The sequence below is a fragment of the Rhea pennata genome, chromosome 16 (genome assembly GCF_028389875.1).
Source record: "Rhea pennata isolate bPtePen1 chromosome 16, bPtePen1.pri, whole genome shotgun sequence".
Lineage (NCBI taxonomy): Eukaryota > Metazoa > Chordata > Aves > Rheiformes > Rheidae > Rhea > Rhea pennata.
In genome coordinates this window covers 7,496,676-7,515,848 of record NC_084678.1, presented here as the reverse complement: position 1 = coordinate 7,515,848, position 19,173 = coordinate 7,496,676, and the positions used below count along the sequence as shown (strand labels likewise).

The following is a 19,173-nucleotide window of genomic DNA, read 5'->3' as shown; positions in this document are numbered from 1 at the left end:
TCCAATAATTTTCTCTTTCTAAATATTTGGCTCAAATGCAGTAGCTGCAGTTTAGATGCTCGCTCCAGATCCAAATATGTCCCTTTGCATTATTAAAGATGCTAAGATGTGTTTTCTTGGAATTATATACCAACAGCACTTTGCATTTACATAGCTCTTTTTATTCTCAAAGCATTTCACAAACAAACGTGAGTTACTGTTTCACTGTTCATCTGGGGTTCTGGCGTCGCTCGGCCAGTGACACCACCATCTGCACGGCCAGCAGACTGGCGATCTTGAGAGCCAACCACTGGAAATAGTATGAGAAATCCACAGGCAATGAACTGGGATGCCGTTTTGAAGCTCTTTTATTTTTATGCACTGCATTAGTGATGGAGCTGATTTAAAATCTGATATATTGATCCTGCTGTTTTGGAAAGGTCTTTAGATGAGGCCAGCAGTAACTAACTTTCTGGAGAACGGTCCAGAAGAGCCTGCTTTACACATTAGTCCCATGTTATGCTTTGCGAAGGTGCATTTTCTCTCTACCTCGGGTGGAATTTTCTAATGAAACGGATAGATACCATCTATGAAGTGGATAAAATAACCCACAAAGCCTTGAAATGAGCAGCTCAACCTGCTGGCTCTGAAAAAACGCCCTTTAGCTCACCCCTGGTCTCCCAAGGAACGTAGGCAGCTATCAGGCAGAACTTGTGTGTGGCCCCACACTGCAAAGGCTTTTTTGCTTTATCAGGGCTACAGTGGCAGTGGGAAATACTCGCATTGAGTTACAAATACTAAATAGTCTAAGAAAAACAGGGAGATTCAAACAGTCAGGAAGTTTATATCGAAACTATTTTAACTCTGTAGTATGAAGTCACCTACAGCTGTTTCATCCCTCACCTAAGAGAGGTTTCATGTCAATGGGCACAAATGCTCACAGAGAAGTTTATATGATGAGTATTTCTTACATGGCAACAGCCCAATCTTCATTTTTACAATGATTTCAAAGTTAATATGGATCTGTTTCAAAAGTGATGTCATTGAGATAGAAGACAATTATAAACTGTATCAACAATATGTACTACAGCCTGCAAGTCACAATCTGTGCACACCAAATGGAATATATTATTGCTTGTTAGCCTATTAGACTTTCTTTATAAAAAGATTTTTATACAGAGTACAGGTTTATGACAAAACTAGCTAAGTAGTTTTCATCTTGAAAATACAACATCAATTTTTTTCAACAAAGGCTTGATTAGTAGCTGAGATTTAATGAACAATAACAAATATTTAGCAATAATTTTATGGCCAGTTTGAACAGAGCTTCCTATAGGACTCTTTTCTGGTGTTTATTTACATATGCCTCTTTTCTTTTGGAAAAAAGTTGATAAAATATAACAAGGAACATATAAATCAAAAGAATGAGTAAACTTCATACCAAGAACATTAAACATTTTTGAAAACACTAAATTATGTTATCTGTTAAAAAACATACATCATTTTGTCTTTAAAGAAAAATATTTTTCCTGTTTTAAAATATTACTAACAGCATGTAATAAACTAACTTAAAATGAGTTTCATAAAAAAGTTGTCTTGCTGTCTAACATGCTTAGGTTGAGATTCTGTTAACTGCCTCAACATCTTAAAAATAGCTCCTGTACAGGAACTTGTGATATTCGGACTCCAGAAGACCTGCAAATTTAGAACAGTACATTGATAAAGGATCCAGTAGCTAGAAACACTAAATATATATCGCTATTCAAATAACTCTGCAATATTCTTTGAAACAATCCACGGCCAAGAAGCGGGGACGGGCTTGGCTAAGCGATGAGGACGCCTGGCCCTGGCAGTGCCGCTGCGGAGGGGCTGCACCGGGCTGCCCGCCGGCTCCGGCCGCGGGACGCGGCTCCACGCACGCCGTCGCAGGACGAGGACCTCGCGTTGTCTCTGCGGCAGCCCAGCTGCGGCGGGGCAGAGGGAAAGCAACACCAGGAGACTGGGAAAGCAGCGCGTTTTCGCCCGAAGGTTTTCCGCTCTCATGTGTGCCAGGAAATCCCACCAGTGAGGGACAGCCCTGCTCGCAGCGAGAAAGCAGCACGATGGCCTCACTTGCTGCAGCATAGTAACAAACATTTAAGGCCCAGCTCTCCATTTCTTCTGCAAGCAATCCTCCCTTTACTACTAAAGCGTAGTACTTCATGCACAGAGAAAAGGCAAACCACCCTGAGCTGGGCAGATCTTCATTTGTCCTCAGTCTCCTCCCTCATCATCACTCACTGACCAAAAATACTATTTTTTTTTATTATTATTAAAGTCTCCTGCTCTTCCTTTCTCTCCCCCTCCCTGATTATAAATAACAGTTAGATTCAGACACAAGAAAAAACTCAGGACTTCTAAAGGGGACCAAAGCGTAGTTTTCAGCTGCTCATCACTTAGCAAACTGCTACTTTTTACATGACCACACTGGTAATCACATAATCAGCAGATCACCTCAGACAGAAACTGGCAAGTCAAATTTACAAAAGAAGAAGGTTAAGTTTTACATACATAAGGCTTTCCAAGCCTGAGACCTGCCTTGGATGCTACCCTGGGGGTCTTTAAGCTGATGGAGAGCTAGAAGACTTCCTCTATTTACTCATGGGAACAAATGAAGTAAGAATTTGGACTGGATAACACACTGAAATGTCACTGGCCTCAAACACTCCGTCCCATGTGCGCTCTCCGAAGCGTTCCTGGCTCGTGAACGAACACCACTCAGGCTTGCCAGTGTGAGCAACTTTGCTTCGCTTGGTGCCCCGAGGTTGCAACATGCACTTTCTGCGGAAAAACAGGACATGGGGATGACCGGAACCAAAAGTGCAAATCACTGGGCTACAACCACCAGGCAAAAAAGGCAGAAGAAAACAGCACAGGAGCAGACTTAAAACTGCCTCCAAATTCCAGAACTTGAGAATAACACAAGGAGCAGTGTAGCCTTTTTTAACCTGGCAATAGGTTTGAGCCTGATTAAAAATATATAGAAGATAGTCCTCAACGTTAAATAGTCTTATTTTAACTAAACTGATTGTGTTCAAGCTTGCAGAGATTTTGGAGGGGTAGGACACAAAAAGACACATTACTTTTGCCAGGCATAAAGGAACTTAGCTTTTCAATAGACAGTCATTAAAGGACAGTTTCAGAGGGAATTTTTTAGCATATATAGTCTCCTACTCCCCATTAAAGACTGAAAAATATTGTATTCATATTATTGGACATCAGAAAAACATGATTAGCTAGATATTACAGGTAGATAACATCCAAATAAAATACCCATATGAAGTTTTTAACATAACTAAGACAGAGCCCCTGTTACTCAGTTACTAGGTTTGGAATGTATCTGTAGTTCCCCACAGTCCTTTTAAAGACATAGTTATTAAAAGATCCAGTGCTACAAACCACTAAATCTACCTAATCTATTCTAGTTCATACATATATTGTACAATATTGCCTAGTACTCACTACATACCAAGAGGAAAAGATGCTGACTTGAATTACAGTAAATGTGCTTTTCTTTAAAGAAAAAAGAGCCACAACATAGTTTGACCAGCATGCAACAAACTTTCTTCAGTTAATATATAGAAACTGTCTAATACGATTAGAAAAAATAATTAGTGAGAGGCCAGAGACATATTTCATCAAGGAAATTAAGAGATTTAACTGAAATGTTGAAGCTTTTGCCATTTAAGACTCTAAAAGTTCTTCATGCTATGTCCCTTCTCCTCCTTTCCTCTCCTTCATATTATACCATTTTTCACAGAGACTATTATAAGGCCTATTATATTTGCATCTATCCTGAAATTTATCTCAAAATAATTTAAAATGCCATAGACAAACTAAGACCGAAAGCAACTTTTACCATCCACTCAACACTCATGCTTTTATTCTAAGAAAGCTGAGGTCCACACGCAGAAACAAGCGTTCAGTTCACCTCAATGACAGGTCAAGAATCTGCTAACTCCTAAACATGACACGAGACCTTGACTTTCAAATTACTAAGTAAAACATCCCCAAAAGCTTATTGGGACAGCAGTCACCAAATCCTCATTAAAAATTATGAGAAAATCTAGCAGAAAAGGTCTATTGACAGGGAATCTTTGAAGATTCACCATTATTTTGAATAATAAGTGATTTCATCCAAAAGGGTTTAATAGTTCGAAGGGTTCAGCACGTGACTCTGTTGACAACAGCCACCACAGCTCGGCAGCTCAGAGAACGTGCTTTACTGGGTTAATAGACATGACTTGTTTACAATTAGCGCTGCACTTAAATTAACAAAATATACATGCTGTGACCACCACGTCTTCTGATTCCTCAACTACTACCACTCCATAATTTGGAGATAGCTTCTCCTCTTTCAGGACACTTGACAACGCTTGTACTATTGAGAACTAAAGCAACTTCCTTTGCTTTCTGCAAGGAAAGGTTATATGCTCTCCAGCACCCTCTTGTCAGATGATAAACTGAGGTTTCTCTCTCCTGCACCCCCAGAAATCTCAATCTCCTTTCCTGTAGCAAAATACAACAGTCCCATTTCAGTCCATAGCACAACAGGAAGGGCAGCATCTCCAGAAGATATGTACTGGTACAAAGGAGATGGATGAAAAGCAAGAGATAGAAGACATCACAACTGAAGGATGCACAGCAACAAGAAAGATTCAGTAAATCGCTGAATGTTGTATCTGACAATATAAATCGCATTTCAGGCTGCACGTCCAATGTTCAACTCCCACTTCTAGTATTTTTTTCTGAGCAAAATTGCAGCTAATTAGCCTGCTAAATTCAAACTCTGCTCAAACTGCCTGGTCTAAGTAGGCTCTACTTATTCTCCCACCAAGTATGCTTCATCAGCAGTGTTAGACAAGTAATGCAGTAAAGACACTTGCTGGTAATTTGGCACAGTTTGAAAACACAGCAACAACAGTTTTACAGTTAACATGGACTCAGTGGTGTGGATTTATACTAGAGAAAGAGTTGCAGTTTTCTTTTTCTTCCTTTCAAGAACAAAGATCTTATAAAAACATTAGGCTTTCTCTTAAACTTTCTGCTCCTATTCTTTTTAAGTCAGATACTGGCTTCTGATTTTTCCAGGTGCGACCAGAAGGAATTTGTATTAGAAATTTGTAAGATACAAAGTTAAGAAAAAATGCCTTCCTTACTCCCCCCAAATCCTTTAAAATGCTGCAACTTTCCAGGATTAATATTGATCTGAAACAAGGGTCCAAGAATGACAGTGAGAGAAGTGAAACAAGAGGTGTATGTCTAATTTGACAACTAGGACTCATGCCCCATGGCACCTCCTCCTTGGATGGAGAGGGTACAGCACCCTCCCCCTTGTCTTCTGTCTAAGGTCACTGGTTTATCCTCCTCTTCCAGCTCCACAAGAACTGATTGAACATGCATTGCGCTTGAGGTCAGAGTTCCAGCAAACAAAACCTTGACAGCATGTTTAAAAAACAAAAGCAGTTCCCCCTTCCTTACTCACTAAGACCTGTCACAGCAGGGTCCCACCGTGCTCTCCAAGGAAAGCTGTGAGGACTGACGGAGGAGCGGGCCTGTAGTGGGATCCACCATTGAGGAGGTTGGGAAGAGCTTGTACCAGCCAATTGCTAAAGTTGACAAATCCAGCTCTTCCAGGAGCACCCTGGCGACTCCCATGAAGTGCTTGCGCTCCATGCGTCCGTAGTTTCCCCAGACTATCACCTTCAAAACAAGAGGAGGGCACACAGTTAATTCTCAGACTTGCACACTTGCTTTGGAAGCACAAATCTGATCAATTCTTCTATTCTTTCTATTCCTTCTTTTTCTTCTTTCCATTTGTCCAACTTTCCTGACTTTTTAAAGGTTGTCCATACGCTACACAGTGCAAGACACCAGTCCTTCTGTATTTAAGACAACCAGTTAAATATACTAAATTAAACTTGCCATCGTGTCTCAGAATAAGAGGGCCTGAGATGAGCAGAAAGCCTTACACTACAATGGGTGTATGCTGGGCTGTCAGTGACCTGAGGCTTTGGCTTTTTTTTTTTTTTTTTTTCTTGATCAGTTTTACAGATCCTGATGTTATTAAATTTTTTCTCACAAAAAAGAGCTGGATGCGGAAGTGGATGTGAGCACTGTTCTACTGCAGACTGCTGCACAAGATCAGCATATGCATAATGTCTCTGCATCTGTTCTAGCTTGAGACTTGATCCTTCTTCCACTGCATTTGCAAAAGTCTCCCTCATATTGCCCACAGCCAGGCATAAAACCTCTCATTTCCCCATTTGTAAAAATGACAATAGTGATAATTTCCATCTGTTATCTTTGTTTTGTTAGACCAAAATCCCACAGGTTGGTAAAAATAAAGTGACCTCTGTGCTTGAACAGAGCCATGTAGACTGGCCCTCATGTGAGACCACCATGCAGACCATTTTGTAATCTTCTCATCTCTGAATCTTGCATTAGATTTTGCAGGGTAGCTCCGCAGCTTTCGAGGGGTCTCTGGGCTCTGATATGCAACATGCATGTGCAACAACAAATGGGGACTGACATGGAAGTGGCCATTTCAAAACAGTGCTGCCCAGATCACAACATTTTATTTTGTTCAACAGAATCAAACATTTACCTCTTAGTCTACTCAACACAAAATTCCTCCACCTGCAGAAACTCACAGCAGGGCTCGCTAACAAAACACACAGTGCATCAGGAGAGCAATGCAACCACAACAGTTTCCAGAGCTTTATCTCCTGATTTGGTGTGAAAGGAATTGTCAAAATACTGCATTTTCCTAAATGGCAAACATCGATTTTTCACTCAGTTCTAGCAGCTGCTATTTATATGCAATGTGATGGGACACACCATTTCAGATATGAAAATCCTGAAATTTATTTCCTTCTGAAATTTATTTTCTTCCTGAAATTTTCTTTAACAAAATCTCCCAGTTACAAATTTAACACATCTATTTCACTCCATCTCAGAACAGACTCTTTCTGCTTGAGACCAGTTTACTGCCTATGTCAAAAGAGACAAGTGATCTGTGATTCAGGTATGAATCTAGGAGCACAACTAGCTTCAATATTTCTCTTTTTTTTTTCTTTTGATTCAGCATAGGTTTGTATTTCAGGACTGGAATTGCAAATGCTGGATTCAGAGGCACAATCTCCTTCAAAAAATTTTTCCAACATTAAAAAATTTCAACCCTCCTCAATTGCCAGTGCCCACCTCACCATCCACAGACATCCCCAGAACTGCAACTCCAACACCCTCAAGTAACTCCTGCCCTTGGCATGACCATGGGCCTCAAACACAACAACAGGCAAAAATGGCCTACGGGAAAATGGCAGGAAGGGCCCCTGAACTGATAAAATGAACCAATAAAAAAATGGTGGGCAATAGCTTGAGTCAAGAGCCAACAGTCTGAGGAAAAGAGCATGTCTCAATTCCTTTATTCAGACCTCGTGACACATGGCAGATGGCAACAAGGCATGGTTACTCACCTGGAGAAAGAGCAGAGGCTGAGCACTGGCAAGCAAGAGTGGTGACGTAAGGGGCACACATGGGTGGCATGCAGGGAAAGCAGAACAGACTGTGGAGAAAGGCTTGAAGGTGCAGAGGAAGGTCAAATGAAAGAGAGCTGGCACAGACAAGCAGGGAAAGCTGAATCACACTTACGACATGATGGAGACCAGTGGGTGGAACAACAGATGTAGTGAGGGTCATGGGCTTAAACATGCTGGAGATCTTCAGGTGACCAAATGGTCCTATGTGGTTCAAGACAAAGGTGACGACTGACTCCAGAGTGAGTCCGTGTTCTGAAGAGGAGAACATGAGCATGATGGGTTATGAAGGTGACCAGTGACCTTTGGCTAATCCTAACAGCTTCTTTCCCTAGGCTCAGAATAACCAGAACATTACAGTTTTCTGTAAAATGAGGTCGGAGAGACAATGAATGTCAATTAAAAGCCAAAAATTAGCACGCTAAGATTTGGCATGGGATGGAGCAATACATTGCAGAAAGTCGGTTTGGTGGAGTGTCAACTGGCAGAGAACCATTCTCCCAGTTTTATTATCTCTGAGAAAGTTCCAACAAGACTGAAATTGATCTTTAAGACAAATTGAAAGATGTAAATAAATGGAGTGGGGCAGGGAAAGGCAGAATTGCAGAGATGTAGGCAAAGTTCAACCTTCTTTGCAAGGGGACAGCCCTTCTTTACCAGGACTGCTGCAAAGGTAAGGACATGGTTAAGAGATTGCATAGAAGGCCTTACAAAGGACATAATTTTGACATTTATTTTGATGGCCTGCTTCTCAATTTCTGTTGCACTGCTCAACAAAACCTGGTAGCATTTCTTACTGAGGCCAAGACTAGGTGAGAGCATTTCTCACTGGCCTGCTATCCGAGTCTAGTGAAAAAAGAAAGGCAACAGCAAAGACTTGTGGCAACTCAGCCAAAGTGGATGCCAGAAGCTGAAATGCTGGCCCACAACAGACAACACCGGATACACTGACGACCTTTTCCAGGAGCAGCTGGGCTCTCCCAGCTCACACTTGGAGGCCATACCTGAGAGATCCAGCTGCTCACCCCTCTGAAACAGAGACCAGTGTTATGTTTCACACTCAGCTTCTCTTTAAATGCTGCTGCCTACTTACCTTGTTGAGGACAAAAATCAATAATTCTTACCATCTTCAACAACATCCTTTACAAGCTGATTTGCAGGTACCTTGGACTGCCTGATCATTCCCTCCTGCCCTATGACAGCAACACTGCTGTGCTCCACAAAGAAGTCAGGATGAAGGTCCAATTGGCAGCAAGGCTGAAGGTAAGGAAACCCACACGAGGCAAGAGCAGGCCAAGCTACGCCCCATCACACCTCAATCAAAAACATGCCCTCTGGCTGCAATGGGGGAAACAGCTTTGAGGAATCTGTTCAGGAGAAGGATCCATCAGATTATCTGGCAATTCACAGGCCAGTGGGGTCACAGATTAGTTACATCAGGATTACCACTGGATTTTAGCCAGGGTTTTCTGGGTGCAAATGATTCAGATATGAATTAATGATGTGAATCACTCTTTCCTCTGGAAACATAGGTGCAGGATTGAAAATGCGAGTAGTATGGCAGAAAATATATGGCAGTAAAAGAACAAAGGTAGAAAGAGGTAAGATATGTGATTGCATGATGACACAACAGAGTGCTCTGAATACATATAAATGCAGAAGATATTCTGTGCTGTGAGACTGTTTAGCTGCTACAGATACCATCTATCTCCTAATAGGGGAAAAAAAAATCAACCTTTTCCTGGCAGGGAACCAACCTTTTCATGTTACCTGGCAGGGTGTCAAATAGGAATCAGTTCAAGTATGAATAAAGTTTTTCCTTTCCACTTGTTATGTTCAGATTGAGTGCAGTCGGTTCAATGAAAGCATTAATGTTTTCTCATCAGTATTAATTCTTCAGATCCTTTGCCAGACTTAATATATTCCAGCAGAGGTAGAAGACAGATAGGAAGACCTGAGACTTGCTCATCTTACCTGTAATACTTTGCCCTGGGGGCTCTCAGCAAAGAGTAACACCTGATTGTACAAAGGGTCTAATGATTTGCGAGCCACTTTTGTCTTCTTTTTCGCAATACACACGCCATTCTCTAGCAGGTAAGCTTTAATGTAAGCAGCTGGAAAAAACAAATATAGTCAAATACGAAAATATCTTCAAGCTCACTTTAGAAAAGATAGTGTTCTCTCTAAAGATTGCATTTACAGTAATGAAAAGATTTGCTCAACTGGTCTTATTTTCAATGCCATATACAGACATAGAAGCTTATTCTCACAGAAAGCAAGCAGAACCAAAATTTTACCTATTCACAAGCATCACAGGAGGCTGGGGCTCAGTGAATTATTTTAGAAGGTCAAAGCATGCTACCTGGCAGTGTTTTGGAGCCGGGTTTTGGCGTCAGTCCTCGAGCCTGAATGATATCCACTTCTAGCTGCCCATTTCGCTCTTGTAAGCCAATTTCCACATCCCCTAAACCAAAACGTCAAAATAGACAGAAGCTTTCAAAACTATACATCTGTAGGCTAATAAAATGCTTTTTTAAAAAAAGAAATAACAATTCTCATGTCATGCCTGCTATAAGCTGTAACAAACTGTAGGCCCTAAGTGCCTGACTTCCTCCTGCGTTACTCTGGAGCAGCTCTGCAGTAATTCAAGCCCACATTTTCAAAAGCAATCTCTAATTTCAGCCCTCTGACATGGCTCTGGTGACTCAGTCTCACATTCTTGGGTGACAGCTAGCCTCTAATCCCTCCCAAAATGGAGCACCTAGAATTGCAAGCTGCTTTGGAAAATATAGTTATGGTGCACCATAAGGAAATGTTTACAGAGCCTAGTAGATCTTAGAGAACAAGAAAAACATGAAGATGCACAGAATGCATTTTCAAGATTTTAGTGCATTTTATCTAACCTATGCTTTTCAGCTCTGACAGAAGAAAGCAAAAAACTGCTGTTCTCCTGCTACTACCATATTAGCAGAAATCAGCAAAATGTTTCAGCCAAGCTTTTTTAATTTAACTGAGAAATTGAGCTGGGGAATGGTAGAGCAGCAGATACCGGATACATTATCAGGTGGCTTGTAGGAGTGGTTCATCAGGGATTAAATTAAAGCCACCTAACATCTTTGCGCTCCTTACCCATCGAGGTGGTGGCCAAGGTCTGACGCCCAACAAATTGTGCAGGGCCCATGCTCCCCAGGAAGTCGCTAAACTGCCCAGCAGATGCCAGATGGACACCACTGAAATTCAAGCTGTAAAAGAAATTGAATTTGTCAAGTGATTAACTTGCATTTTAAAGTAACCTAGTAATTAAAGAGCCTGATTTAATGTATTTTTGAAATGATGGCATCTGCAGAAGCCTCTTCCTTTATAAAACTCACTGATTCCCAGGCATTCTGGTCGCACAGGATCCATTTCAAGTCCCTCTCTTTGTGGAAAAAAAAAACAAAAACAAAAAAACCCTCAATAAACCCACCTATTAGTGGTTGTAGTCACCCATTAGTTAATACTTGTTTATCTATAATGAATTATCTAAAGGGAAAGCCTCCCTGCCATCTCAGGCTCAGATGCTGCCTGCCATCTCCTCCAGACAGCATTATGATCTGAGCAGCTTCTTGGGCTGGTTTACAGGATCTCTCTTGGTAGCCATCCTTTCTCAAAGCTCATTTTTTTGGAAGGGAATAACACAGATAGAGTAGGAGTCAAAAGTGAGATTAGGGGTGCTGACATCAGTTCCCTTGGGACTGAATTTCCTATTTGTTTCTCCCCTCATGCAGAGTGATGCACCCCGTTACCGAGCAGAGGGCCCCACTCCCCGCCACTCAACACCAAAAGCATCATCACACCCACCAGCTGCATTTCACACCTGCGCCCACTCCTGGGTCTGAAACAATCATAAAGAGGCTCCGTAACATCTGTGCATAGCTACAGGGACGACACCCTCAAACTCTGGCTCCACTGGTACTGCACCTCACAGCAGCGAAACCAAAGCTGTTGAGGGACACGGGCTCTGAACCTCTTCGTGGAGCACCTGTGGCTCATCTGCAGCAGGACTACAGACTGCCAGTTGCCACACTTGCATGTTAATAAAGCAATGCAAAAGGGTCAAGGCCAATTAAAAGCACATTGATACAAATCAAAATTTACCTGAGAGTACTGCAGGGGCAGATACTGCCTTGCTCTCAAATGCAGGGTTACGCAGCTATGACTGTATCACGGGTCATGGAAAAATTTGCTGCCTCAATAGGTGCTAATGGCCTGAGGCCATCATTAGACACCTCTACTCATACTGCTGGCACCTGCCAAATTGTGACACAGCAGCTTAAACATACGTCAAGAGTTGTGTGCCAGGGATATCTACGCAATTGCCCTGAGTCTTGCCCTCTTCCTCCCAGAGAAGCTGCTGCCTAAGGACGTTAGGCAAAAATTACAAACATCTCGCACTTTTCCAAACGTTCTTGGAGAGGGGCAGTTACAGATGTAGTGATTCAGCTCACTGCTTCCCAAAATTCATTTCTTAGAAATGAACCCACGAGGAGGGCCAAATGTTCTCCCCAGTTTACCCTCAAAATGGTACAAATGAGCTCAGCGAGAAACTCTGTGTTCAGGGAGGGCTGGGGACTTCAAGCTCACACACACAACTGAGTCAGCCACAAAGATTCATTGACTCCCTCCTGCAAGACATTTACATTTAGAAGACATTTAAAAGATTTTTTTTACAATCCTATTCAGCTATAATGGTGTTAATTCCAGGTTGAGATTTCAGCTCTCATTAGCTATTTGCAGAGCTGGTCTCAGCCTGCTGGGAATATTTCTTTATTCTCACAAGTAAGGAGGAAGCTGGCATACAGACCTCAGCATCACACTACACGTGTGGCTGAAGGGCATGCCACAAACGCAGGAACAAACAACAGGTTTCCAGGATAGCTCCACGTGTTGTGACAGGGGCCACAAATTAAATGTCCAGTTTTTCCTGAGAGTACTGCACCTTCATTCTGTACTGATCTGCGCTCTTCGGGAAATATAGTTATCGCCGTTACGCAGGGAGCTGCTGAGTGCTTAGCATGCAAAAACCTGCCCTTGAGCTCTTCATAAAAGTCATCTTTGTGCATGAAGGACAAGACAGGAGCGCGTCTTGACATCTTGAAAGGCAAAGCCTCGAGATGGATCCTTTCCAGGGGGTGAATTTTCCCCAAAGCCTCCCTGGATTCAGTGTTTTTTGACTGTTTGCACAAAACTCCCTGGTGAGGTTTTCAGGTACAACAGAAAGAGCAGGACCCTATACCTGGCATTAAGTGGTTTTGGCTGTGTCACCAGTGTCCCAGCTATGTGAGGCCCATTCCCAGTGCCACTGCTTGCCCGGGAGGGGAAAGCCGGCGAGGGGCTGCCACCTGCTCCATTGGCATACAGCTCCTACCTCCCAGCCTGCCTGGACGGGAGCCTGCCCGGATGGAGCACTGCCGCGGCCCGAGGAGCAGGATGGAGGTGCTCAGTGTGTGGCACAGCTCTTGAGGACACACTGCACACATAGAGACATCCCAAGGGCTGCTGAAACCTGCGGGGACAGGGACACAGGACAGGGGAGGGGGGCCGGAGCCAGACGGGCTTTATGAGGCTCATTATTTGCATGTGCAAGGAGGGATCAAGTGAGCTCTACTGCACTCTGCCCATGGAGACGAGAGGGACTCCTCGAGTCTGCTGGCTCAGGCATTTGGAGCTGCCTGTAGAAAGTCAAAAAAGGAGGAAAACTAGTGCTTAGAGAATCACAGATAGTTCAAGAAAAAGGAGACCCGAGAGAGATACGAACAGACTAACAGCCAGACCTTTTTTTTTTTCCCCCCATTCTCTTCGACTTGTGAAAGATAAATGGGTAAAACTTAGGTCTTACTCCTACCCCAGGGAGTATGTGACCTGCACAAGCATGTAAATAACAACCTGACAAGACAGAACTTGTAACAGTTCAGGAGAAATGCTCCTTGCAAGCTAAAGCAGATGTGCTTGCTCTCATTAAGATGATGCCTGGCATAAGAATAATAGAAGAAAATTCCAGGGACTGAGTGAAGACTAGAGTTAAAGCAGCCCAAAACATACCCAGGGTTGGGTCTCAGAAAGGTCTCCCCAAAGGCAGAGCACGTGGCGGGGTTTGACTGGGTTACTGCTGTGCAAAGCAGGGAGAAGATCATCCGGAGAAATTCTACCCACTGATCACTGTAGGAGAGCATAGAAGAGAGATCTTTCTGCCCACCTGCAGACTCAAAATAATTTAATAACTATGCCACAGGAGACTGTTTCTCAACTGGGGAGAAAGTTCTGGTGAAGGCTAACGTCAAATATTTGTCTGTACTTGCCGTGTGTTTGGAGAGAAACTGCACATGTTTTTCTGCACACCAAACCACCACCTCCTCCGGGCAGCACTGCTCCCAGAGGCTCTGCCTAGCAGCTGAGCAGCTCCCTAGGAAACGAAAGCACGTGTTAACGGAGCAGCAGATGCTGCAGCCTGCATCGACGACATTCCAGTATGGGAGAAAAGCACAGAAGAGCACGAGGAGCAGTATGCAACAGCAGTAAGAGAGCTGTTGGGCTAAAGGGGAACCAACAGAAACTGGAAGTGTTTGCAAAGCTACCGTTGCTGGTTAACTCAGCCCAGGTAAGCTCCAACATGGTGATTACCACCACACATGTCTCAGAAGCAGGAGGGCTGAGGACCATGCTGAAACAGTGAACATTTGTCAGTACAAATTACAGAGTGAGACTAGAATGAGGGAAATTGCTACAGGGACACCAGGGCTGTGCCTGTGAGCACATGACACAGTTGTCCAGACACCTGCAAGGAGAGTAACTGTGTAGCTGGAACAAATGAAGCTGCTATTGCTTTGCAACACTAAGGCTGAGTTTAGAGAAAAGGCAGAAGTCCATCCAAAACCAGACACCAAGGTCAAGACTCAGGCAGTTCTGATAACACTTTCAGTCTATAAGTTTACTAGAACTATGCAAAACTCAAAATTACATTAGTCATTTTAGTGTTCCCTGTTGTTTTTATATTTGGCCAGGAGAGGAAGATGTAGGGAATTAATTCTTTAATGGACTATACCGTTAGCTGGTGCAACTGGCTACTACATTGCACAGAGGCTGATTTTTTTTACAGCGTCACGTTATCAGACATAAGAAGCAGCAGCTCTGAATCCGGCTCCTTGGCTTTGAGTGATTCCTGAACACGTATTTGGACACTGTCAATAACCATGGAATGGAAATGATTTCCCTCTGGAAAAATCGTGCTACCTCCACAAAAGCTATTGCTTCTCCCCGGAGAGGAGAGAAAAGGGGAAAATAAAACTGTAGAAATCTAGTAGGCATGCAAAGAAAAAAAAAACAGCAGGAGTCATTTAGCTGCATTGGTCAAGTTTAGGATGCTCAAATGTTGCTCATCAAGGTGTGTATGTCGAGTGCTCAAAGAAGAGCTCAGGCTATTGAGGCAAAGGGGCTGCTCACGGCGCGATTCTGAGACCTGCAGGACAGACCTGCCACATCGCTCGTTTGCTCTTCCCGTAAGGGAAGCGAGTAGGAAGAGAAATTGGCCAACAGAGGGGTTTTCACATGCATTGCAGTGAACCTGGAATGGCATTTTTGTTTTTCATTGCCTAGAAGCCAGACTGTGGGAAAGTTTTCGATTTCAGTCATTTAAACCCCTGCCTCTTCCCCCCAGAATCACTCCACCTTAAGGGAAGAAAAGGCTGCAACCTGATTATCACCAGAATGGTATATTTTTTTTTTTTTACTTCAATCTAAAAAGAAGTGCTAAAAATAAAGCAGGAATAAAGAGGGAGCATTTTGCAACTGACTTGCAAATAGCAACTGTCATAACTAGCAAGGCCCTGGGGACCGGGGCTGTTGCTGTGGCACCATCTCACACTGACGAACAGCAGCAAGAGGAGAAGATTAACAGGTGACACTTGTCAGCTTTTTGTCTAAAGGGCACAAATTCTCCACTGAGCAAGTGCAACACAGCTTTTTCAACAGGAAACAGAAATTAATTATCTCTTCTCTGGCCCTCCACTTTCACTAATCATGATTCATGGGCTCTGTTTTGCCACAGCTGAATCAGAGTGATTTTAATGAAGTTAAAGGCTGCAGGTTTTGCTGTTTTTCAGCAACCTGGGTGAAGGTGACAAGGGCAAATGAAGGGCAGCTTTGCTTGAGGACCTGCCAAACATAGCCTTTGGCTTTAGGTAAGGAGATGAGCACAACTGAGGCATCAGCTTCAAGACAACCCAGATGCTATTGATCCTGGGGCCTCTGACACCACCACCACGGGTCTGGACAGAGCTGCAGCAGCAGGGACCTGTAGCAGCATTGGTTGTCAGTTCAGGTACCAGCAGCACCATAAGGCTCAGCCCAGACTGCAAAATCCATTTGAGATGCAACAGAAAAAAAGCCATTTCATGTTGTTCCTGGTACACAAGCCAGTTTGCATCTAGCCTGAATCCATCCAGGCCACACTGAAGGCATAGCAGCATCGCAGTGTGGACACACCTCGAGCCAGCGGGGGATAATTGCTATCGCTGCAGTCGTTTGGACACCCACGAGAGGGAGACAAGATCACGCAGACACCAGCGTGCAAGGCTACGACTGTAATGCAGAGCTGTGGGCCCAAGCTCCTGGGCTCCTGGCAGACCTGCACGGAACACTCGTATGCACCACACGTGCAAAATTCATCTGTCATTATCACTCCTGACTTCGTGAAGAAGGTAACAAGATTATGCCTTCAACTCTCTTTGGAATTGTGTGGAAGCCGGGGCTGAAATTGCCTAGCTGTTGGCTGGGGTTTTTTGTTGTTGTTGTTGTTTAAGGCAATATTCATAATCCTGATTATTTACAAAATCTGTGCAGCAGTCTCTGAAGATCCTACTCCTGGGTTGCAGATGCTGTAGGTCAGGGCATATGAAATCTGCCCTTTCTAGTATAATTTAGGAGCAGCTTAAAGGCCCTTTGCCAGCTGCTTGCTTCTCTGTTCTTTTATGGCAGTAGCATTTCCTAGTCCACACACTGCAAAATTTGTGCCCTTCTTTTCTGTGTACAAATCATCATGCAGTTGGTTTCTTCACTGTGAGACCACCCTTTAGATGTATTCATATTGGGAGCTGGTTTTTCAAAGTTTGCTTGAAAACTGATCATGTTTTGAATACTCAGTAGTAATACTCAGTAACAGACAATGCCAATTTCAATGCAAAATGGTACAAGAATTCAGAATACCTGTTTGATCCTTCTCATACTGCGTACATGGCTCTACTCAGTGGCTTCCTCACCCCAAGCTGTTGCTCACTGTACATTAGCATGCAGAGTGTGTAACAGCACAGACACGTTTAGGGAAAATGTTTCATTAATTTCTTTCCTCATCCATGTGGAGTTTGTGTGACCTCTTTACAGATCTATTTTTAAATTGCTTCTGGGCTGCTGTATGCCAGGTACTATCATTATGCTGCTGCAAGCATTTGCAGATCCAGCTTGCCAGGACATTGCAAAACTTGTACAAAGAGGGCAAGAAAGGGCATCCACAGGTCACCTAGTTCACACAGTGGTCCCAAGATCAGATTAGCCTTGCCTACATCCTTCATGACAGAGGTTTGCCAAAGCCATACAGTGATGGAGATACCAAACCTTCCCTAGAGGCTCTGTCCTTGTGTTTAACTACACTGGCTTCTTCCTCCCAAACCATCCTTTCCAGTCCTTTCCCTTTGCACATCATTCCTCATCAGCATTTATGAGTTGTTTTTTCAAAGGACAGGCCAGAGTATTTTCATTCTTTTGCTTTTGATACACTGCTTTTTAATTCCATCTTACAAGACCTTGGGACTGCTCTCAATTGCACCAGCTAGTAGCAGCTAAATACTTGCTGCTGCAAGGTACTTCTGCTCCCTGTGCAGGTTAGGCACAACACCCTTTTGTCACACAGCTTTGGCAAGAACCAGGTTATTGTGAGAAGACTTTGTGTCCTCCTTGGCCCAAATCTCCATGAGCCTCTTCACTACACTAGGGCATTGCAATGGTGTGCTGCTCCAGTGCTGTGGGGGGTAACGGTGAACACAGCTTGCTGCAATGCAACCACCCCCTAGTACAAACAGTAAACAGCTATTTTCAAAAGGTAACATTTTGTTTTGTGCTTTTCTGAGAATCACAGAATGGTAAGATTGGAAGGGACCTCTGGAGATCATCTAGTCCAACCCTCAGCATAGCCCTTACGGGGATTGAACCCTTGACCTTGGCATTAGCAGCACCATGCTCTAACCAACTGAGTTTTCATGGGTTTATTCATACTATCCACACAACCGCCTATTTGCTATTAATTCAAGCCTTCAGAAGTGACACACTATTAAAGAGGAGCTCCATGGTGGCTCATACCTACATGGAATTTGTTTGGGCTGGAGCATTTCTGGGGTTCAGGAACCATTATTCTCTCCTTGCAAATACTCCTAAAAGATTTTTTTACTCAAACACTTTAGGGCACCAACAGTTAATAAGCAAGTTGCCTAAACACAGCTATGCCACAGAAAACAGCGGTTAAACCTCCACAGCTGAACTAACAAATTTGCTGTACTTCCACATCTACTGCACAGGGAGGTTCTCTGACTCTATCTTTAGAAACCAGGTACGGCATCACTGTCGCTGGTTTCTGCTGTGCTCCCTTCATCCAGAAGGAAAGAAAAATGTCTCCTCCCAGACTGATAACATTTGATAGCCATTTTGTCAGAGAATTTAAAAAAAAAAAATCCTCCGATTTCAGGGAGCAGTAATATACTTTAGAATAATCACACTCATCCACAGTGCACGTTAAGCTCTTTTAAGTTGAATCTAATTAGTATAGAAGCCAAACAGATAACTATCAACTAAGGAGAAAGGTGGAACTGGTCTAACGTCCACTGCCTCTTCCTTTAAAATATTTATTGTGCACATCAGGAACTATTAACACAATGCACATCCGACTACAGTGTCCTGGTGCCTTGGGACCAGGTACACAAGCGCAGCATGATGGGCTGTCAAAGTTGATGCAAATACTGTAGGAACCTCCACTGCAAAAGGTTTTCTGGAAATGCTGATCCTTGCAATATCTAAAGTCAACGTAACAGCACGAATCACTCACCTCTTTTCACAGGCAGGCAATATCCAGTCTCTGCCCCTTAACAAGCTTATCTACTTTCCTGGCCACTCCACTTTCTGCAACATTTTTAGCACTGTGACGTACTGTCTTATGTGCTATAACACACTGTACTCCATTTGTACCTCAAGTTCCTTCTGCTGTATGAATTCTGCCACCTAAACCAAGCTATAAAAACTGTGCAGTAAGTTTTGTACAAAGACCTCCCCCATTCCCTTCCCCACCTTGTCAGGCAAGTTCCTTTTTCAGAGATCACAAGTTGTCTCAGGCATACGAAGTACAAGTAAGGTGGCTGCCTGCTTTCCAAGTAATTCTGCCCTTTCCCAAGCAGTTCCACTCTGCAAATTCACAGCATTCAGTGTTATAACTAAAACATTTGCAAGACAGCATCCTCTCTGAGCCATGCTGGCCAAGCCTAGCAACATGAAAGATCTGCTGTTGCTGAAAAGGCTAATTCTTTTCCTGGCATATTACAGA

At 43.3% G+C, this 19,173-nt stretch overlaps 1 protein-coding gene across 1 annotated transcript in view; it reads right to left on the bottom strand.

The window, feature by feature from the left end:
- Positions 1-5,502: 5,502 nt before the first annotated feature.
- Positions 5,503-19,173, bottom strand: part of RIMS4 (regulating synaptic membrane exocytosis 4) — a 54,879-nt gene continuing 41,208 nt past the window's right edge. Inside the window, exons 3-6 of the mRNA XM_062589309.1 lie at positions 10,686-10,798; positions 9,919-10,020; positions 9,531-9,670; positions 5,503-5,721 (exon numbers count right to left, since the gene is read on the bottom strand). Of these exons, the coding sequence (XP_062445293.1) occupies positions 5,503-5,721; positions 9,531-9,670; positions 9,919-10,020; positions 10,686-10,798 (574 nt within the window). The remainder of the gene's footprint in view (positions 5,722-9,530; positions 9,671-9,918; positions 10,021-10,685; positions 10,799-19,173) is intronic.